Source organism: Hyperolius riggenbachi, chromosome 2 (assembly GCF_040937935.1).
Source record: "Hyperolius riggenbachi isolate aHypRig1 chromosome 2, aHypRig1.pri, whole genome shotgun sequence".
Classification (NCBI taxonomy): domain Eukaryota; kingdom Metazoa; phylum Chordata; class Amphibia; order Anura; family Hyperoliidae; genus Hyperolius; species Hyperolius riggenbachi.
The window spans coordinates 89815642-89838983 of NC_090647.1; the positions used below are offsets into that span (position 1 = coordinate 89815642).

The following is a 23342-nucleotide window of genomic DNA, read 5'->3' on the forward strand; positions in this document are numbered from 1 at the left end:
ATTGCGTTCTGTTCCCCCCATTGTTCTGCAAAACCAAATGTACTAAATGTGAACACTACTCTTTCTGGTTCTTGGAAATACAACATCAGACAGGTTTTCCCGTGTTCTGGCATTTATAAATATTCACTTTAATTTGGGAAATGTAATAATGGATTTTTTTTTCTGAAGCGGTCTTGTTTATTGAATACACCATAATTATTTCTTTCTTGCACCCGTATAATTTAAATGAAAGAATTTGCAATTGGCCATATAATTAAATGAAATGTAACTGGCTGCTTTTAGCATTGTTGTTTGTTTTTAGGAGGAGAACAAAAAAGTAAATAGTTCTTATAATGTAAAGTCATGGTGGATTAGCTTAATTGCTGTTGAATTTTCCAGACTATAATCTAGCGGTTAATTTTGCAATTTAACGTGGCATGTTGTCATGTCTTAATATAACTTGTTTAACATTAACTTTTCTAGGCTTGCCGAGATCCTTATTAAAGATCCACCTACTTCAGACTTCACAATAGACTTGAAACACGAAGTAAGTTTATTTTCTTGCTCACATTTTCTTGGACAAATATAATAGAAGTAAGTGGATGCATTCTTCCTATGATATTTACCAACACAGATGAGTTTCCTCCAGCAGACCTGTTTCTCCAGCAGACTTGTTCTTCTAGTCAATTATTTTTCCTGTCTGTACCCAAAGGGTAACTTGCAGTGATAGGAATAGATATATGTAGAGAGCTCTAATCAGAGACCTGATCTACAGATCGGTTAAAGGGGAATTAAACTTCATCCCAAGCAGTAACTGAAACTCCCTTTCTAATGAGAAATCTTTACCTTTTGTGGAATAGATCATCAGGGGTGTCTGTATGGCTGATATTGTGGTAACACCCCCCTCCCCCACTGTGTGATGTCATGACCATTGTCCTGACAGTTTCCTGTCTGTGAACCTTATTGCATTGTGGGAAATAACAGCTGTTTCCAACTGCCAAACAACCAGTATCTCCCTCTGTACATATGTATATCTACAAAAAAAAACCTTTTAGCCTATTGTTAGGGGGTGTGGTTATAAATAATGGCAATTGGTGCTGTCTGTTATTTTTTCATGTCTACCAGTAGTAAAGATGACTATGTGCGGGCTGATTGTGCATCAAATAATCTGAACAAATTACGTAGCGAATATCAATCATTTCTTGATCGCGCTTCTATTTTTCAACTTCTCATTTTACAAAGTATTTATTTATCTTTGTCTTTAGTTATGACTACGGTATGTAAAATTTGCTAAATACCTGAAGAATGATCTATACAGTAGCAATAAAAAGTATGTGATCCCTTTGGAATTATATGGATTTCTGCACAAATTGGTCATAAATTGTGATCTGATCACAACAATAGACGATCACAGTCGCTTAAACGAATACCCTACAAATAAATGTTTCCATGTTTTTATTAAGGGTTATTTCACACTAGAGCCAGTTTCCTGTGTTTTGATGCAAAGTCGAAACTTTGCGTTAACCAAGGTAAAATGAAAGTCCATAGAATTCGATTTTACCATTCACACCCGACGCTTCCTTTCGGTACGTTGCGTTTCAACGCACCCGGGGGCTTTTATCGTCGGGAGCCGGCGTTTTCCCGTCGGGTGAATCAATAGCTACCGCCGCTGATTGCGTCACACCGCAGCATCCCGACGACACGCCGCAGGCTATTCAATGCATGCAGGAGAAAGGCTCCTGCACGTGTTGTCTTATGTGAAAGAGCCCTTAACACACCATATAAACATTCAAAGTGCAGGGGGAAAAGCTATGTGAACCTTTGAATTTAAGCAACAACTTAAACGTTTTGATGTTAGTGGGCTGTGCCTCGTTTTCTCCACACATAGGCCTCAATTCACTAAGCTTTATTAAACACTTTATCAAATGTTTTATCGATAAAACGTTTAATAAACCTATAACACCTTAGTGAATTCAAAATTAGATTTTACCCATGAGGTAAATTATCAAATGTTCGATAATGTGTTTGATAAAGCCTAGTGAATTGAGGCCATAGTGTTGTGTTTTTCTTCTAAACAACTCAACTTTTGTTTCATATGTCTAGTGAATATTTTGCCAGTACTGCTGTGGAATATCTAGATGCTCTTTTGCAAACTTTAAACGTGTAGTAATGTTTCTTTTTTTGGGGGGACGGTAGTGGCTTCCTTTGTGGTATCTCCCATGAAGTCCATTCTTGTTCAATGTTTTACATATCATAGATTCGCTAACAGGGATTTTAGCATATGCCAGACACTCTAGGATTCTTCCTCACCTCATTAAGCATTCTGCGCTGTGCTCTTGCAGTCCTCTTTACAGGACGGCCACTTCTAGGGAGAGTAGCAGCAGTGCTGAACGTTCTACATTTATAGACAATTTTTCTTAGGCCCAGTGCACACTAAAACCGCTAGCAGATCCACAAAACGCTAGCGTTTTTTTTTTGCGGATTGCAGAGATTTGGCCCAGTGCACACCGAGCGGACTTGGATGCGATCCGCCGGCCGCATCCACCTGTAAATCCGCTTGGCTATTGTATTTCAATGGGCTGGTGCACACCGGCGGTTTGAGGTTTTTAACAAACCGCAAACATGCAGCAGGAGGCACGTTAGCGGTTTGCTACAAACCTAAAACCGCCGGTGTGCACCAGCCCATTGAAATACAATAGCCAAGCGGATTTACAGGCGGATGCGGCCGGTGGATCGCATCCAAATCCGCTCAGTGTGCACTGGGCCTAACTGTGGACTGATGAACAGCAAGGCTTTTGGAGATACTTTTATAACCCTTTCCAGCTTTATGCAAGTCAACAATTCGTAATCGTAGGTCTTCTGAGAGCTCTTTTGTGCGAGGCATCATTCACATCAGGCAATGCTTCTTGGGAAAAGCAAACTCAAAACTGGTGTGTTTCTTATAAGGGAAGGGCAGCTGTAACCAACACATCCAATCTCACCTCATTGATTGGACTCCAGCTGGCTAACACCTCACTCCAATTGGCTCTTGGTGATGTCATTAGTCTTGGGGTCCACATACCTTTTCCACCTCCACTTTTGATGTTTACATGGTGTGTTCAATAAAAACATGGAACCATTTAATGATTTATGTGGCATTAGTTTAAGCAGACTGTGATTGTCTATTGTTGTGACTTAGATGAAGATGAGATCACATTTTATGACCGATTTGTGCAGAAATCCATATAATTCCAAAGGGTTCACATACTTTTTATTGCTACGGTATATCTTTATCGGGTGTTGGATAGTATATAATTGGTTCAAAATTATTTGTATTATTATTTTGGATGTGTATAGTGCCAGCATTTTCCATGTTGTTTTGTTTATGACTGAATGCAGTACTGTTTGGGTAGTTAATGGTTTCATTAAAGGGAACCAGAAGTGAGAGGAATACGGAGGATGACATATTTCTTTTCTTTTAAACAATACCAGTTGCTTGGCAGCCCTGCTGATCATCTGACTCTCATACTTTTACCCACAGGCCCTGAACGAGCATGCAGATCAGATGTTTCTGTCAAAAGTCTAAGATTAGCTGCATGCTTGTTTGCAGCCAAGGACATCACCAGGATTGCCAGGCAACTGGTATTGTTTAAAGGGACCCTGAACAGACATCAAAAATGGAATACTGAACTTACCTTGGGCTTCCTCCAGCCCCCGGTAGCCCACTCAGTCCCTCGGCATCCTCTGGGTCCACTCCAGTGGCGGCTTCATTAGCTGCCCGACTTGACTGGGAGTAGTGAGAAACTGGGCAGGGAACCGCGCATGTACATTGTCCATGTGTCTGGGAACTGTGCATGCACAGAACACTCACGGCTATGGCACGTGATCAAGTCGCGTGTGCGGATGGGCCGCGCATGTACTGACTCCCTGCCAAGTCACGCAGCTAACGGAAATGCCAGCAGGAAAACGGAGGGGACCCAGAGGATGCTGGGGGACCTTGCGGACTCTGGGGGGCGGGAGGAAGCCCAAGGTAAGTTCAGCATTCCATTTTTGACTTCTGCTTAGAGTCCCTTTAAAAGGAAAGAAATATGGTAGCAATCATATCCCTCTCACTTCAGATTCCTTAAAGTAAAATGTTACACAAATCCTCGTTAGAGGTCAGTAGCAGCACAGATTAAAGATCATAGCAGCTTAGCAGTCATAAAGCGGGCTCTCTCCTGATACATCAGTCTAGGTGCAAGATAATTTTTTTCTTGCCTGTGTATATTTTGGAAAGGCCTTGTGGCTTGACATGAGCAAAGCAGAAAGATCAAGGATCTGACATACCGCTTTGATATAGAGTTTGTCTAAAATATACTTGACCAGAGGTTGTTATTGGTATAAATGCTGTCAGACATTACAGCACAGCAAACTTTTTATTCTGCTGTCTGGTTTTCTGGGGAGATGAGCTCATTTCATGTTTGACTTCAGTTAGAAAAATGTAACAAGTAAAAGCCCAACAGTTTCTTTTTTTTATATTCTTTTTTTTTTTCTTTGTGGATGCTGATGACTGTAGATTTCCCACAATTCTGTGGCATCCTTTCCTCCGACTGGCAATATTTTCTCCCAACTGTCACTATTTCAGTTTAATAGCCTGGTGAAAGAATTACAAAAGTGGCAAGCTTAACCATTTCGCATGCCAATGTTTTTACCCCTTAAGGACCCTGAGATTTCTTACACTGCTGTGTCGCTTTTAATACAGCAGTACATTTTTAATTACTTATAGCATCTAAGGGCCCGTACACACTGCTGCGCTTTTAAAATCGCATGCGATTTTTAAAATGCAAAGCCTTCATGAGAATAGAAAAAACGCATCGCACCAGTGTGTACAGGTCTTCACAACTTTCATGATTTTTCAAAAGACCTTGCCATTAAAAAACGCATGCGATTTTAAAAGCGCAGTGCAAGTGCAGTGGTGTGTACAGGCGTGATATTTATTTTGTTTTTGCTATTTTTTCAGTAGAGTCTAGGCTTTCTCTGGGTAACATTTTTTCCAAAAATGATTTTATTTTATGAGTACAAATTGGGCATTAATGCAGAAAATATAAAATTTTTCATTTTTCACCCTGTCGTATCAGTCCCACAAATATATTCTTTGGACCTCTTCTGGTTAAATTGATACTACATAAGCGCTGTTTTATTACTAACTGGGCATGTGGCGGACCATTATCCCCAGCTTGCGCGTCTGTATCGATGGGTGCTTTCGTTGGGGTGATGGGGAGGGGGGGGGGGGGCATAACTAGGTAGCGGCAGAGCAATGCATCTGTAGAGCATCGGGGCTCTAAGCTGTTGTTCTAGCAGTCGCATCCAATAGCTACAGGCAGCAGTGGTTATAGCTGTAAACCCAGGTATAGGTGTTGCAGGGGTTAACAAGAGATTAATAAGCTAGTCTAGGTAAGGGTTGAAAGTTAACTGGGGGGAAGAAAAACACTTAATTTTATTGACTGTCACTTTATTTATTTTTTTAACCTGTAAAACTCTCTTTATTGAATGATAGTTGCAATTTGCTGTAGCAACAATCATTCGCTTTTACAAAGGTTTGTGCATGCACGGGAGCGCGCACACGCACGTGCATGCACGGCGGCAGAAGGGAGGTTTTTAATCTTAGAAGTAGATTCTACATCCTACAACCTACAGCAGCACTTTTTTGGATGTAGAATCTACATCCTAAAAAGGGAACTAGTTAATAAGTGAAAAGGTTTATTTACAAAGCCGTGTAGCTCTGATCAGTCCGACTATTTACAGTGACTTCAGTGGAAAGCTGCAGTGTACAAAGGTAGAAATCTGTATTTAGTAATCAGGAGGAGACAAAATGTACGTATGTACCAGACAATCAATCATTTGTCATCAAGAGGTTTTAAAAAGAGACTCAATATGTTGAATAATGTCTCCAACCATGGCTGTTTATCTGTTATGTTTGGTCTACACAAATGTCCCCTTCAACCCGAACAAACGCTGACCTTTCTTGTTGAGAAGCAGACCTTTTTGTTTTTTGGGTAGATGATATAAGACCACTGGAAACTTGTTAAAGATACAAATGGTTTCTTAAGTGAGTTGCAGATACAGGTTCGGTGTGTGCCTACAGAAAAAAAACTCTCTTGGCTTAAATGTGTGGCTGCTACCTCCAAGTGTAAGTTGATATGGATGCTACACTACAACAAAGTCTTATCAACCTTTTAGGAAGAGTGGAAGAATCATTGGGTGCATGTTGCTACCCAAAGTAGCGTTTTTCTTTGGCCAGCACATCTACCTGAACTTAAAATAAACCGAAGAGATAATTAAGTTTAAAAGCAATAGTTCATAGAATTTTCATTGTAAGGGGTCAAATTGTGTTTTTCTGGCCGTGCTCCCGGGCCGTAGGCAAGAGCAGCTGTACTGTGCATCTGTAAGGTTTAAGTATGGCCAGTAGAATGGCGCGCTCATGCAAGAGCATCTTCATTTTACTGTTCATGCTTTCTAGTCCACATGTGGGAGCACTGCTGGAAGAAAGCTATTCGACTCGCGCTGAGCCATATAGATAGAGGGTCCCTATGTTGGACTTGTAGTCTGCAGGAGGATCCAGGAAGTCTCTGGACCATCCAGAAGCTTCCTACTACTGAGGTATGTACTATATATAAGGTGTTTTTTTTTTTGTTTTTAACACTTCAAGTGTGCACTTCAGGTGAAACCATTTTCGTACCAGCAGTCTCTGCCCCTTTAACCAGAGACTGCTGGTACTGTAAAACACCCACCTCCCAACAAAGCGCTGTGCATACCCGCCGCTCTGACCAGTCACGTTGCTGCCCCATTGCTGCAGGGTCCTCTCTCTGGCGTCTCTATGATGGCAGAGCGCTGTCAGCCAGTCAGGAGCCGCTTTCATTGGCTCCTGACGCTGTATCAGTGTGAGCTAATGTGATTGGCTCAGTGATCACACGGTCAGGAGCCAATGAAAGCGGCTCCTGACCAGCTCACAGAGCTCTGCTGTCATAGAGACGGCAGAGTGAGTGAATCGCGGTGGTTGCAGAGTGGCGGGATCGGCGGTAACAGTGGTAGCACGGAGTGCCTAAGCAGTAGAATCTACTTCCTGTCAGAGCCGCAGCACCACCTGCTGGACATAGATTTGTACTGCTTAAAGAGACACTGAAGCGGAAAAAAATATGATATAATGAATTGGTTGTGTACTATGAATAATTACTAGAAGATTAGCAGCAAAGAAAATATTCTCATATTTTTATTTTCAGGTATATAGTGTGTTTTCTAACATTGCATCATTCTCTAATATGTGCAGATTACACAACACTCTGCATTCAAAATGATTCTTTCAGAGCAGTCTGTGAACTAATGACCTCTCCTCTGGCAAAGAAAAATAAAACTGTTTACTTACTAATAGTTGAGATAATAAAAGTCTGAAGACAGCCCTCTCCACGACTTTGAAAGTCGTAGAGATGAATGGCTTTTTTGCATAGAGATAACTGGAGTTTCTTAACTCTTCCTGTACTGGAAACAATTACACTGATGTATCTGATCTTAATGTTTTATTTCTTAGCTGTGCTACACATACAAATCATAATATCATCATTTTTTTTTTCGCTTCAGTGTCTCTAAGTCTGGAAAAATTACATATCAAATTTTAACTCTGCTTTATATTTAATCAACTCTAAGTCACAGGACCAAATAAAATAGTACCTGTAGCTTATGAAAAAGTCTGGGGGTGTGGACATGTAATTCAGGCCGGAGGCCATATTGCTTTTTTTTTTGGTAAATTGTGTTCTGGCGAACACCGGCACCCAAATAAGTCATGGAGTGCTTCTATAGCCATAATTCACATTACCGCCTATGGTGACACCCAAATCATCGGAACAGCTCTGTGCGGAAGCTGCCTGTCTCGTCTAGAGTAAGGTAAAGGACATGTACAACAGACCTGTAAAATTGGTCACCCGAAATATTCTTGGATAGGGATGATCATTGGGATGCAAATAATTTATCCTTGCCTTCAAAGTTCATGTAAATTAGATGCTGCTTAAAAGTGTACCAATCAGAATAACTTCTTGTCAATGAAACACACTGTTAAACATGGGGGTGAATCTGTTATGCTTTGGGAGCCATGTCGAGGGAAAACCAACACCATGCAATTCCAGATTCCAAAATCAACTTTTTTTTTTTTTTATATGGTACCAGCAGTTTATAGCTAGCATTTAATGACCGCTCTGTATAACTGCTTTTGAGGCTCTGCTATTTTCTAAACATAACAATAAAATATCTTGTGTACAATTCTCTCCATGGTAAATCTATGACAGATGTATAACAGTCATACTGGTTCCAGACTTCAATAACATATAAAAAGAGAAGTATAACAAACCCATAGACGTGTTGCAATCAGTTGCAAATTATGACAGCAGCGACATTCATATTGCCATTTTCTGTAGTGTTTATATGTGTGTGTCCTGAACAGCTGGTGAGAGCCTTATGTTTCTAAAGAACGTTTCTGAGATGACATTATTACAAGTGATCATAAAGCTCACATTTATTCATTTTTTTTACTTTGAGTTTATTTTGTTTCATCCAGTTCAGATCTGCTTCAATCAGAAGACTAAAGCTGGCCACTAACGGTCCAATTTCTAGTGAAAAATCGTTCGAGCGATCAGAAATTTTGATCGGACGAAAAATCGTTCACTACACCATCAACTAACCAATCATTGCTTCCTATCTATCACGACCACCAAGAAAATCCAAATTTTCGTTCGACGAAAATTCATTCGGGCGACATTTTTTTCACTCGTTAATAATCGATTGTGTCCACCAATGGCGATTATTTACAACCAATCCGATCAGAATTTCTGATCGCTCGAACGATTTTTTGCTAGAAATTGGACCGTTAGTGACCAGCTTAAATCTAAGTCTGTCTTCTAGGCAGGTGTAGTGGAACAGGAATGTCCCCTCCAGCCCCTTCCAGACCCCCCCCCCCCCCCATACTCTGTGCTGTCACCCCCAGCCCCTTACAGATCCCCCTCCCTATACTCTATGCTGTCATTTCCAGCCCCTTACAGATTATTATTATTATTATTTGGATATTACGCAGCGATGTACAATACATATGATTACAGACAATAATAACAGGGGGTCAGCACAATACAGGTAATAGACAATAGATACAACAATAAAAAGCAATAAGATACACAATACAATACAGGTAGTATAATGCAGATCATAGACTGGAGTGGTAGTGCTAATAATACAGGTTTACATATTCTGGGTAGGGTGTACAATCAAGTATGATGCATAAGGGGAGAGGACCCTGCCAAAGGCTTACAATCTAGAGGGAGGGTGTGGTGACACAAAAGGAGGGGGGTATATCAAGAAGTTCTCGGCAGAGAGCGTTAGGGCAGCATCGAGGTGAGGTAGGCCTCCTTGAAGAAGCGGTTTTGTGGAAGGCCTGACAGGAGGATGTTGCAGTAGTCCAGGCGGGAGATGATGAAGGCATGGACAAGGAGTTTGGCAGTGTCTGCGGTCAGGAAAGACCGAATCTTGTAGATGTTGCTTAAATGAAAATTGCAGGCCCTAGCAATAGTTTGGAGGTGGGGGGTGAAGGAGAGGGCTAAATCCAGGGTGACACCCAGGCAACGGGCTTGTGTGGTTGTTCATAAGATTGTGCCGTTGACAGTGACATAGATGTCTGTGGGGGGTGGAACTGCACAGGGCGGGAAGATTAGGAGTTCAGTCTTATCCAGGTTTAACTTTAAGAACCTGGAAGACATCTAGGATGAGATAGCCGAGAGGTCCCCCCAATGAGATAGCAGAGAGGTCCCCCAATACAGATCCCCCCAATACTCTGTGCTGTCACCCCCAGCCCCTTCCAGATTCCCCCAATACTGCCTAGATTTCTGCATTATTTAGGTATGGACATGCTCACTGCTACAATAAAACCTTGACCACATCACCATTATAGACTGGACTATATTCACAAAATGTTTTTAAGATTTACCCTAGGACTTTATCACATCTGGTTTTGGTTTGTACTGAAGTTTTTTTTTTATTTTTTTTTATTTTTTTTTTTATGAACCTTTAATGTGCAATCTTCTCCACCCGTCCGGCTGCATCTGCTGAACTTAGTAGTTCCCAGCAGTGTCACTTGCATCCACAGACTACAACTCCCGACATCACATGCACTACAAAATTCAGAGCAGAAGGAGCACCACCCCGTAGTCAGTTCACTTTAAATTATTCAGATGCAGGTTAATTAACCAGGAGGTTCCGAAATCCATTTAACCTAGAGAGTTTAGCTTACAGTAGCTTTTCCACGGGCAGTTGAACTGTGTGCTCAGCAAGCAGTTGCCAGGCAGCAAGTAGAAGTAGCTGTGAGAGTTTGAGAGGCATTTCACTGCCCATCAACAGTCCGTGGAAAAGAGACCTAATTCAGCTTTCTGTAAGGGTTAATTCAGCTCTCTCGCTGTAAGGGTTAAGAATCAGAATTGAGCAACTCACTGATAACTAATCAGTGCTTATTAATTCCTGTATCTCTGAGAGAAAATCCTTGTGAGTGCAGGGAACGTATGTAGTGGAGTCCGCTCGACCGACCACCCTGCAGGGTCAGAGCAGGAACGAGGCAACTTCACCCCAAGCGAACAGTATCCAAGAAAGTGATCCGCTCAATGATCCAGCGAAATAGAAAATCTTTATTGCAGCAGTAAAACACGACACAACATCACTTTCTTGGATACTGAGTGCAGGGAACAGGTGAATAATTCAAAAGTTCAAGATTTGTTAGTATGAGGGCTGAATAAACATAATTCAGTTAGGGTAGTCAAGACTTAAGTTAGTTTATTTTTCACCCTTTAAAGCAAAATAAGTCTATGGTATTCTAGGGGAATCCCAATAAGAATTAACATTATAGATAATACTAGCAGACCCAAGCCCGTTTTAAAAGCGGGCTCTAGGGTCTGTGTTTCTCGCCGCCGCATGTACTGCGCATGCACGCACACCCGCCACACACACAGCCGTGCACCCACCACACACCCGGCCGCCCGCTTAGCTCCCTGGCCCCGTCCCTGTCCTCCTGTCTCTGTGAAGCTGGGTCCGTGCTGCGCACATGCACAGTAGCAAAAAGCATGGACTCAGCTACACAGGGGCAGCGTGCCGTAGGGACACAGGGAATTTATTATAGAGGATTGGTTATCTCATCAGTTTGCATTGTACTGCTCTGCATTCGCTAATGGTGTAGGCCAGTGATCTGCAAACTTGGCTTTCCAGCTGTTAGGAAACTACAAGTCCCGCAATGCATTGTGGGAGTCTGACAGCCACAATCCTGAATCATAAAGGCAAATGCATTGTGGGACTTGTAGCTCCTTAGAGAGGCACTTAAGTGAACTAAAAAAATGAGTTTTACTCACCTGGGGCTTCCCTCAGCCCCCTGAAGCTGTCCGGTGCCCTCGCAGCCTCGCGCTGATCCTCCTGGACCCGACGGCGACCACTTCCGGTTTCGGCATCAGGACCCGACAGGCTGGGAACACGAGTGATTCTTCGCATTCCCAGCAACAATAGCGCCCTCTATGTTGCTATAGCAGCCCTCTATGCTGCTATAGCAACATAGAGGGCGCTATTGTGGCTGGGGACGCGAAGAATCACTCGCGTTCCCAGCCTGTCTGGTCCTGACGGCGAAACCGGAAGTGGTCGCTGTCGGGTCCAGGAGGATCAGCGCGAGGCTGCGAGGGCACCGGACAGCTTCAGGGGGCTGAGGGAAGCCCCAGGTGATTAAAACTAATTTTTTTTTTAGTTCACTTAAGGTTCACTTTAACCTCCCTGGCGGTATGAATTGTGCGGCCGCGGGAGGGTTTTTCTCACTTTTTTTTTTTTAGCATGTAGCTAGCCTAGCGCTAGCTACATGCTTCCCCCCTCCCTGTGGCGTCTCCACGTACCTTTAGATCGCCGCCGGCGCCGCTTGCCCATAAGGAAATCCCGTTCTGAACGGGATTTCCTTGAGGGATTCCCCCGTCGCCATGGCGACGAACGGAGTGACGTCATCGACGTCGTGACATCACAGGGAATCCCGATCCACCCCATAGCGCAGCCTGGCGCTGATTGGCCAGGCTGCGCAAGGGGTATGCGGGGGGGGGGCTGTATTGCTCCGGGTAGTGGCGCGGCGGGCGGCGGCGATCGCAACAAACACGCAGCTAGCACAGTGCTAGCTGCGTGTTTGAAAAAAAAAAAATTATGCAAATCTGCCCAGCAGGGCCTGAGGAATCCTCCGCGGCGGCTTACCCAGTGTCCAGCACGGGGTTACCGCTAAGGAGGTTAACAGCTGGAGAGCCAAATTTGCAGATCACTGGTGTAGGCAGAGTTATGTAAAGAGAAACCTCACTCTACCCTCAGCTACCTAATGTAAAGGGATTTGTAGGACCAACAAAGTTCCTCGGGTAATGCTGCCTTTAATTACATGCTTATATACCAGCCCCGTTTCTTGCCCCGTGCGGAGCGTGCCGCCGCCCGGGGCGCTGTTGGGAGGGGGGCGCTATAATGGAGGGGGGAGCCGGAGCCGCGGGGAGGGCAGCCCGACCTCTCCCTCCCTCTCCTCTCCCGGGCGCCCTCCGTGCTCCCCCCTCAGATGCAGAGTTCGTGAGCAGCAGGGAAGCGCTGTTTACAACTCACCGGCTGCCTGGCTCCAAGCGCTGCTCTCTCGCCGCTGGTCTCCTCTCTCTCTCTGTATACGTACTGATACACGCTGCTTCCGGCTACAGGAAGCAGCGTGTATCAGTACGTATACAGAGAGAGAGAGGAGACCAGCGGCGAGAGAGCAGCGCTTGGAGCCAGGCAGCCGGTGAGTTGTAAACAGCGCTTCCCTGCTGCTCACGAACTCTGCATCTGAGGGGGGAGCACGGAGGGCGCCCGGGAGAGGAGAGGGAGGGAGAGGTCGGGCTGCCCTCCCTGCGGCTCCCCCCTCCATTATTGGGGGCATCTACCTATCTAACCTATTCTGGGGGCACCTACCTAATCTAACCTACGCTGGGGGGCAGCTGCTAATCTAACCTACGCTGGGGGGCACCTACCTATCTAACATACACTGGGGGGCACCTACCTAATCTAACCTACACTGGGGGGCAGCTACCTATCTAACCTATACTGGGGGCAGCTACCTAATCTAACCTACGCTGGGGGGCAGCTACCTATCTAACCTATACTGGGGGCAGCTACCTAATCTAACCTACGCTGGGGGGCAGCTACCTATCTAACCTACACTGGGGGGCACCTACCTAATCTAACCTACGCTGGGGGGCAGCTACCTATCTAACCTACACTGGGGGGCAGCTACCTAATCTAACCTATACTGGGGGGCAGCTACCTATCTAACCTATACTGGGGGGCACCTACCTAACCTATACTGGGGGGCACCTACCTAACCTATACTGGGGGGGCAGCTACCTTATCTAACCTATACTGGGGGGCAGCTACCTAATCTAACCTATTCTGGGGGGCACCTGTCTAATCTAGCCTATACTAGGGGGCACCTACCTAATCTAACCTATACTGAGAGGCACCTACCTATCTAACCTAGGGGGGGGGCGTAATTTTTACACCCTCGCCCTGGGTGCATTTTAGCCTAGAAACTGCACTGTTATATACAAAACATGTAAAACGCTTTAAATCTCTACAATAAGAAAAACTCAGCCCTAGTGAAAGCAGGCTCATTATAGCATCTACCAACTAGTAGCTGAATACTAAATCTTTACCTGCCTTACTATAGTCGGTCATTCAATTATTTTTCAACATTTTACAGGACATTCAAATAAAACCAAGTCACAAAAACCATTGCTTATTTTATTTTAAAATCAACATCCAGCATAACAGCATTTTGCGAGGCCAACTGTTTGTTGCAGATTTATAGTCACATTCTTTTTATACGTTTACATTAATGTGGGTAATGAAATGCTTTATATTTCGAATGCTCCTGTAAAAGTGCAATCAATATTTTTAGCCTCACAATATTTTGTAATGCAGGACAGCATTTTATAGTAGAATATGCTATTATAGTTATGCAGAGAATTTAACATTACGCTATTTAGGTATCACCTTTAAAGGGAAGGTTTACGGTCCCTAAAAAAAAAAAAATGCTAATCCACTTACCTGGGGCTTCCTCCAGCCCGTGTCAGGCAGGACGTGCCCTCGGCGCCTCTCCGCAGGCTCCCGGTGTCCTCCGGTGGCGCACCCGACCTGGCCAGGTTTGGGCTTTTCTGCGCTCCAAAATGCGCCTCACGCGGGCGCGCTGACATCATCGGACGTCCTCCGGGCTGTACTGCGCAGAACTACTGCGCCTGCGCAGTACAGCCCGGAGGCCGTCCGATGACGTCAGCGCGCCCCCGGAGGAGAGCGGAAGCCTGCGGAGCGGCGCCGAGGGCACGTCCTGCCTGACACGGGCAGGAGGAAGCCCCAGGTAAGTGGATTAGCATTTTGTTTTTTGTTTTTTTAGGGACAGTGAACCTTCCCGTTAAAAATGCCAAAAATTACTTATACTTGCATTCCATTGCTTGTGAACTTAGCTTTTTAAGGGTAGGAACACACCAGGCAGTGCGGGAAAGGTAGCGTTTTAGTGCGTTTCCATGCGTTTGCGTTTTTGTTCCACATGCATTTTTTTGCATTATGCATGCGTTTTAATGCGGTTCGCATATATAAATCACATATGCGTTTTGCATGCTTTTTGCATGTGTTTTTATGCAAATCACTAGGAAGTCAACAGGAAGAACAAATAGTGTACATCCTCAAAAAAACCCACTAAAAAACACATACAAAATACACTAAAACGCAATACCTCTGTCACCATTGACTTTCATTATGTGCGTTTTAGATTTTTGAACAAATATGCAGCAAGAGAGCGTTTTTTTAAAAAAAAGCACATTGAAGAACGCAAGCATACGCGATTTTTCATGCGGCCCATTAACTTGCATTATATGCATTTTCGCTGCGTTTTTCGCAACACTAGCATTCCTACCTAGTGTGTTCCTACCCATCAAGTGCATCGAAAGAAAGCAGGTCTTATTGGTCTGTGATGGAGACGGGCAAGCTATGATTCCCTGTTCTCTGGCATATTCCCTTACTAAACAGTTACATTAGCATTACAGGAATAGTTACTGACTGCTCAGTAAACTCATGGTGAACCAGAACTCCTAGGGGTTTGTAAACCCCTCCCTCATTTGCATTGTTCCACCCTTCCCTTCTTCCATCCTGATTGACTGGAAATCTCTGCAGCTGTAAGTCAGGATTGTACACTTGCAGATCAGATAAGTAGGTACCAAGCCAGTGGGTGGATTTTCAGATTATTTTTAGTTTATTTAGATCCTGTTTATTAAGGGATTTTACTTTTTTTTTTTTTCTAGAAATGCACGTTTTTCTTACAAAAGGCAGAAGAATAGTGTCTGTGTATAGGGGTTAATGAAAATCTGCAGCAAAAAAACAAAGTATGGCCTAGTGCACACCAGAGCGGTTCTGCTGCGGTTTGCGATCCGCTTGCGGGTGCGGATCTGCTAGGGTAATGTATTTCAATGGGCTGGTGCACACCAGAGCGGGAGGCGTTTTGCAGAAACACATACTCCCGGGCTGCTGCAGATTTTGGATTGCGGATGCGTTTCTGCTTCAATGTTAAATATAGGAAAAACGCAAACCGCTCTGAAAAACGGCACTTCAGAGCGGTTTGCCAGTCGTTTTTTGTTACAGTAGCTGTTCAGTAACAGCTTTACTGTAACAATACATGAAATCTACTACACCAAAAACGCTTCACAAAACCGCAAAACGCTAGCTGAAACGCTACAGAAAAAGAAGAAAAAGCGTTTCAAAATCTGCTAGCATTTTGCGGATCTGCTAGCGGTTTTTGGTGTGCACCGGGCCTAAGAGAGGATGAATTGTATTGTTAGTACGGATAATTACTTGAGTAGCAAAGAAAAGTCTCTCCTGTTATTTTCCAGTACAGGAAGAGTTAAAAAAAACAACTTGTGTTGTTATCTATGCACAAGAGCTTATCTAACTTGGTTGAACTCAGTCTTGTTTTCTGAAGAACTTAAACACAAAAAAATGCCTTTTAAACCACCAGCAAGCAAGAAAATACTCATAATTATTTTGGTAGAAATTTTTCACTTACTTTTTGTACTTTTTCAATGAAAAGTGTACTTTTTCAATGAAAAACTTACCTTTTGGTGTGATGCCTCAAAGCATTCATCTATGTCGTCCCATCCTATTGATTAGGGCTTGTGGAGGAAAAAAGAAACTCAGGGACAGCGGGAGCCCTATCTAGTGTAGCAGGGTAAATCAATACGGCAAAGGTGTATTGTGTATAACTGGGGTACTCAAAAGTGTGGCTTCCTGATTGAAGCAACCGCTCATAAGCACATGTGGGGGAAGTTCCATCCCTACTCAGCCTTGGGTGTTGATTGTGGTCACTGCTCCTAAAAATAACTTATATAAATATTAAAGTGCATACCTTAGCTGGGGTAACTATGAACTGAAGGTAGAACGACTGGAGGTGGCCATAGAAAATGAAATAACTAAAAACCTTACCGTTTAGAAATGAAGGTGTGGATTGGCCTACCTGCATGAAGAAGACTCGAGTGCAATCATAGCATGCACATATAATAATAAAAAATAAAATCAGCTGAAAAGAACGCATTTCACATGCAAATGCTGCTTCATCAAGTCAATATCATGCCTTAAACAAAAAGAACATTAATAATGCAACTGCTGCTAGCTTCAAGACTGGTTGTAGTTTTTAAGTTTAATATAAATATTTCAGTTTAAAAACAATCCCCTGGTCCTCAGCTGGCTTTAAAATGATTAATTCCACCACATCGCAACTTAAAGGAGCACTCCAGTAAAAATGTAAGCAGTTAAAATCTGACAGAAATGACAGGTTTTGGACTAGTGAATCTCCTCATGGGGGATTTTCAGGTTTTTTTTTTGTTCTCAAAAGCATTTCCTGAATGGCAGTTGCTAAGTCTAACTAACAAAATAGTGTGTAAATGAATAGGGAGTCCTGCTGGTATCCTACTATTTTGGCAGTTAAACTGCCATTCAGAAAATGCTTTTGAGAGTCTACAGAGGCGCTTGGCCCAACTATATACCTGCATGTAGTGATGGGCTCACGAGTAGTTACCTACTCGAATTTGTGATTCAAATGAGGCTTAATTGCCTCAGCTGAGCGGCTGGGAGAGAGGGGGTTACTTACCCATAAGTTCGTCTTCTATGGCTATCATTCATAAGTGTGTTCGGTAAAAGAAATCCATGCGGGAAAATACCGCATTTGGTATTTTAGACTTCTGTGTGCTCATTCATTAAAATGTTTACAGTTGCGATAGCAGTGCGGTATTTTCCCGAACTAGGCTGGCTCTAGGCAGTCGGTAGGCTGGCGGAAACACGAGAAGCTGCCTGAGTTCTACATTTTCTCCTCCAGAGACAGCGTTAGACTAGAAGAGGCAGCCCCAGCATCCCTTTACATGTGCATTTTTTTTAAGCTGCCTCTCCTTGCCCTGAATCTGCGCTGAATCGGTCTATTAGTCTTTCTAAACAATCTATTTAATTGCCACAACTTAGAAGAACTTCAAAAAAATGTTACACGTGCAGGCTTTCTAATGTGAAATTTATCTGAAAACAGGTACCCAAGGGGTTAAAAAACACAACCTAGGTATTCTGAGATGCCGTTTTTTGTTCTGCTCTCACTGCTGCTGCTTGGAAGGTCTGTCTCCATTCACTTAGCTGTTATCCGCATGCTTATCGGCTCTGCCAAGGGAGCGGTATTCTCCATGCTGATTTCGCTTGCTTTAATCTTTATGAATTGACATATGGTGACGTGTTGAGATAATCACCGCACAAGGCGGTAATTTCCCGCACTGCTCAAGAATTGTAGCTTTTCATGCGGAAACAGCTTTTATGAATAGACATTTTGCGAAGTGCTCGGTAAATTCAGCTGTTTTCAGCATTTCCGCATGCGGGAATACTTAATGAATGATAGCCTATGAGTCCCAAACGTCTTGCACATGTCCTATGGGATGCATTGCAAGACTCACTACCACACTTCCTCCTTCCGGCTTGTAGGAGGAAGTGCACGGTTTTGAGTCTTGCAACGTGTCCCATAGGCCGTGTGCAAGACGTTTGGGATGCACACAAGACGACGGAATTCTGGGTAATTAACCCCCCGTCTCCCATGTACACAGCTGAGGCAATTAAGCCTCATTTGAATCATAAATTCAAGTAGGTAACTACTCGTGAGCCCATCACTACCTGCATGTATGTACTTCTACACCCGGTGCCAGAAGTGGAGACCCACCTGTGAAACCTGTTGCATTATCCCTGGAGTATGTAAATAAACTTGTTCTATTGAGTAATATATTGGCAATTCTTGTGGCTGCTTGGAGGAGGTAAGTCCACCACTACCTCCTCAAGTTTTAAATTTTTTAGGTATTTTTATCCCGTTGGCGCCTTTGTATCCATACTATGCTATATTAAGTCCACCCCCAGTGGAGGGGTTTTACCCCTTTTTCCTCATCAACGGAGAGCAACTTCTCAATCCTGTGTGGGGTCAGATCTAATCTCCCAACCTGCTTATACAGTGGTTGCTTTGTTAGTATTCACTTAATTACTTTGCCATCTTCATTATATTACTATATTTGGCTCTTGGTGTCCCTATGCTATGCACCACAGAATTTTAATTGGGCTTACATGTGGACTTTGACTGGGCCACTGGAACTTTTTGATTTTGTTTTTTTTGCCGCAGCCATCCAGTTGTAGATTTGCGTGTGTGCTTGGTTCATTGTTCTGTTGCATTTGCCCCTTCAGCAGTCAAATTGCAACACGTTTGACTCTGTAGAACGTTGATTTACAGAGGAGTCCCTAGTCAACTACCATATACGACTACAAGGTGCCCATGTCCCGTGGCTGCACAGCAACCCCAATTCACCCCCACTTGGGGGCGTGTGCACACACACACACACGTACACACGTACGTACACACACACACACACACACACACACACACACACACACACACACACACACACACACACACACACACACACACACACACACACACACACACACACACACACACACACCACACACCACACACCACACACCACACACCACACACCACACACACACACACACACACACACACACACACACACACACACACACACACACACACACACACACACACACTACTTTGCTTGACAGTATAAGAGGTGTGAGCTGATCTGCGGATTGTTTTTTACCCAAATGCTGTGCATTCTAGTTAATTATCTCCACTTTGATCTGGTCTATCCCAAGGGCAGTGTTCTAAAAGTCTTGATTTCTTCAGATGTATTTTTGCAAATGTAAGCCGTGATGCCAGGCACTTCTTCTAAGAGAAGAGGCGTTTTCATGGCAACCCTTCCAAACAAGCCAGTCTTTTTATAATTGTAATGTCATGAACTTTACCATTCAACATGCTAACTACAGTTTGTAGACTCTGAGATTTTTGCAATTTCTCAAAGCTTTGCACAGTCTGACCTCGGGGGGGGGGGGGGGGGGATTTTATGATGATGTCCGCTGTGATGTCCACTCCAATAGAAGACTTGTAAACGTCTTAAAGGTTTTGCACATGAGGATAGTTCTTCTCCCTGTAAATGAGTGGACTTCAGATTGTTCAGAAGTGGCTTTAGTGGTCTTATAACCCTTCCCAGATTGCAACAATTGCGTTTTCTAAGATCATTGCTGACGTTTTTACTCCTTGGCAATGTGTTAACACTTGAATTCACCAGATCAACAGACTGACACAACTTTTATAGAGGTGACCACACTGACCAATTAATGAATTTTCAAATCTCCGCAGCAAATGTTAACATGTTTCACTTTTTTTCCATCTCCGCTATGGTTTACATACCTGAATTATATTGTTTTCCTTGTACACAGCATCATCTTACTTTGCTGTCTAGAATTACAGACCTGCTATCACAGTTATCTGGGCTTCCCTCTTTTTCCTAATAATACAAAAATGTGTTTCTAAAGAACATTTGATGCTTGTTCTAGACATTAAAGTATACACCTGTGCCTAAGCTGTCATATTGTCATTGAGTTATGACACCGGGCAGCATGGTGGCGTAGTGGTTAGCGCGCTTGCCTTGCAGTGCTGGGTCCCTGGTTCATTCCCAGCCAGGTCAACATCTGCAAGGAGTTTGTAGGTTCTCCCCATGTCTGCGTGTCTTCCTCTGGGAACTCCAGTTTCCTCCCACATCCCAAAAACATTCAGAGAAGTTAATTGGTTTCACCCAAATTGGCCCTAGACTACGATATATACACTATACGATACATGGACCTATGACTGTGGTAGGGATTCGATTGTGAGGTCTTCTGAGGATCAGTTAAGTGACCGGACTAATATACTGTGTACAGCACTGCAGAAGATGTTGGCGCTATATAAATGCTAAATAATAATAACAAGACAGTAGAAAGTTAATTATCTTTTGAAAACCGTGTATTAGACCATAGCTTTGCAATGTTTTCTGAGTTTAGGTATGCTCCAAGTGAAATATACTTGTCCACACATGGACAGCTGGATGCTGTTCAGTGTTTAACCCCATCCCCCTGTTCTTTAAGTAACATTGGATGCAATGTAAATAGATAGCACCCTAATTAGCATCTATGGGCACAGGATTCTGTCTTTTTCTTCTATTTTTCCTACCATGAAGGTGTGCAATATGGTCCGCTGTAGCCTGGTATATTAGTGTGGTTCGTGTAGTGTTCGGGACCTGGAGTTTTTTCCACCTTGCCGCTGCTTGGGTCCGTTGTCTGTCAAGGTACAGGCCTTGGGAAGTCCACCGCTGCTACCCAGTAGATCAGGTCTTTCCTGAGGTAGGACACCGCACTGATCGGGAAACCTTTGGCCTCCCTGGATCCCGGCTCCATCCATCCGTCCATTGGCTGCCGCTGCTCCACCGCGGCAGGGACACGGTTCAGCCCCTCCATGATGCCAGCCACTAAACCGAAAGCAAGGACCGCCACAGCCGGATGTTTCTGTTACAGCCAGATTATTTTGACCAGCCCTGCTGAATGCTGCCCAGGAGTTGGGACCCACCACATAAATTAACACTACTGCACATTTTGAACTGGAACACGTTGGCCAGTAGGGCTGCACGATTTCTCGGTTTTAAACCGAAACCGCGGTTCCTGTGAAGACGATTTGGGGATCATCTGGATCCGGCGGTTTTCAATCTTTAGTGCCCGCGCTTGGCCGCATGGCCATGGTCCGCCTACCGCAGCCGCTGCGCCGAGCCACAGAAGCAGTGCATATTTATGATGTTAATGAGCCGGGCAGCGGGGGGAGGAGAGTTCAGTCCAGAGCGGCACACAGCTTCTCCAATCGCTGGATAGCAATGGAATGACGGAGGCGGTAGGCGGAGCTGTACGCTCTAGTACAGCTCCGCCTACCGCTGCCGTTATACCATCGGTATTCAGCGATTGGTGAAGCTGTGTGCCGCTCTGGACTGAACTCTCCTCCCCCTGCTGCCCTGCTCATTAGCATCATAAATATGCACTGCTGCCACCGGATCCGCCCCCCCCCCCCCCCCGAGTCCCGTACGGCAGCGTACCTACCTATACTGGGCACTTTACTAGCTATACTGGGGCACTACCTATTCATACAGAGCACTATACTAGCTATACTGGGGCACTACCTACCCATACTGGGCACTATACTAGCTATACTGGGGCACTATACTAGCTATACTGGGGCACTATGCTAACTATACTGGGGCTTTATGCTAGCTATACTGGGTCACTATGCTAGCTATACTGGGGCACTATACTAGCTATACTGGGGCACTATACTAGCTATACTGGGGCACTATACTAGCTATACTGGGGCACTATACTAGCTATACTGGGGCACTATACTAGCTATACTGGGGCACTATACTAGCTATACTGGGGCACTATACTAGCTATACTGGGGCACTATACTAGCTATACTGGGGCACTACACTAGCTATACTGGGGCACTACCTACACATACTGGGGAACTATACTAATTATACTGGGGCACTATACTAACTATACTGGGGCACTATACTAACTATACTGGGGCACTACCTACACATACTGGGGCACTATACTAGCTATACTGGGGCACTATACTAGCTATACTGGGGCACTATACTAACTATACTGGGGCACTACCTACACATACTGGGCACTATACTGGGGCACTATACTAACTATACTGGGGCACTATACTAACTATACTGGGGCACTACCTACACATACTGGGCACTATACTAGCTATACTGGGGCACCACCTACCCATACTGGGCACTATACTGGGGCACTACCTACCCATACTGGGCACTATACTGGGCACTACCTACCTATACTGGGCACTTTACGAGCTATACTGGGGCACTACCTACACATACTGGGGCACTATACTAGCTATACTGGGGCACTATACTAACTATACTGGGGCACTACCTACACATACTGGGCACTATACTGGGGCACTATACTAACTATACTGGGGCACTATACTAGCTATACTGGGGCACTATACTAACTATACTGGGGCACTACCTACACATACTGGGCACTATACTAGCTATACTGGGGCACTACCTACCCATACTGGGCACTATACTGGGGCACTACCTACCCATACTGGGCACTATACTGGGCACTATACTGGGACACTACCTACCTATACTGGGCACTTTACGAGCTATACTGGGGCACTACCTACCCATACTGGGCACTATACTAGCTATACTGAGGCACTACCTACCCATACTGCCGGACACTATACTATCTATACTGGGACACTATACTAGCTATACTGGGGCACTATGCTAGCTATACTGGAGCACTATACTAGCTATACTGGGGTAACTATACTAGCTACACTGGGGCAACTAAACTCCCTATATTGGGGCTACTATGCTAGCTATGCCGCTGCACCCCAGTCCCCCCCCCAGAACCCGCTGCGCACGACACTGTACACTAGGACGCCAACCAATCCCCCCCACCCCCCCCCCCCACCCCCTCCTCCACCGCGCCCCCTGTCCCCGGAGAAAGATGTGGTCAGAAAGTGGACCCTGGGCCGGAAAAGGATGGAGACCCCTGCCGTACGCCACAGTCCACACAATATTGTTCAAGCTCAGGGGTACATTGTGAATTAAGTGCTAAAGCTTGTTTTGGAAAAACTCGTGAAAAAAATCGAAATCACAATTTCTGACAGAAAAATCGCAATTTTAATTTGTACCCAAAATCGTGCAGCCCTATTGGCCAGCACTTTCAAATGTCAGCAATTGGGATCCTCAGCAGCATCAGCTATCACCACAGGTTTCTATGAAGAACTGGGTCTTCACTGC

General features: G+C 44.4%; 1 protein-coding gene across 2 annotated transcripts in view; it reads left to right on the top strand.

The window, feature by feature from the left end:
• Positions 1-23342, top strand: part of B3GLCT (beta 3-glucosyltransferase) — a 632866-nt gene that overhangs the window by 495094 nt on the left and 114430 nt on the right. For both annotated transcript variants that reach the window (XM_068267036.1, XM_068267037.1), the window contains one exon: positions 463-526. In XM_068267036.1, coding sequence (XP_068123137.1) covers positions 463-526 — 64 coding nt within the window. The remainder of the gene's footprint in view (positions 1-462; positions 527-23342) is intronic.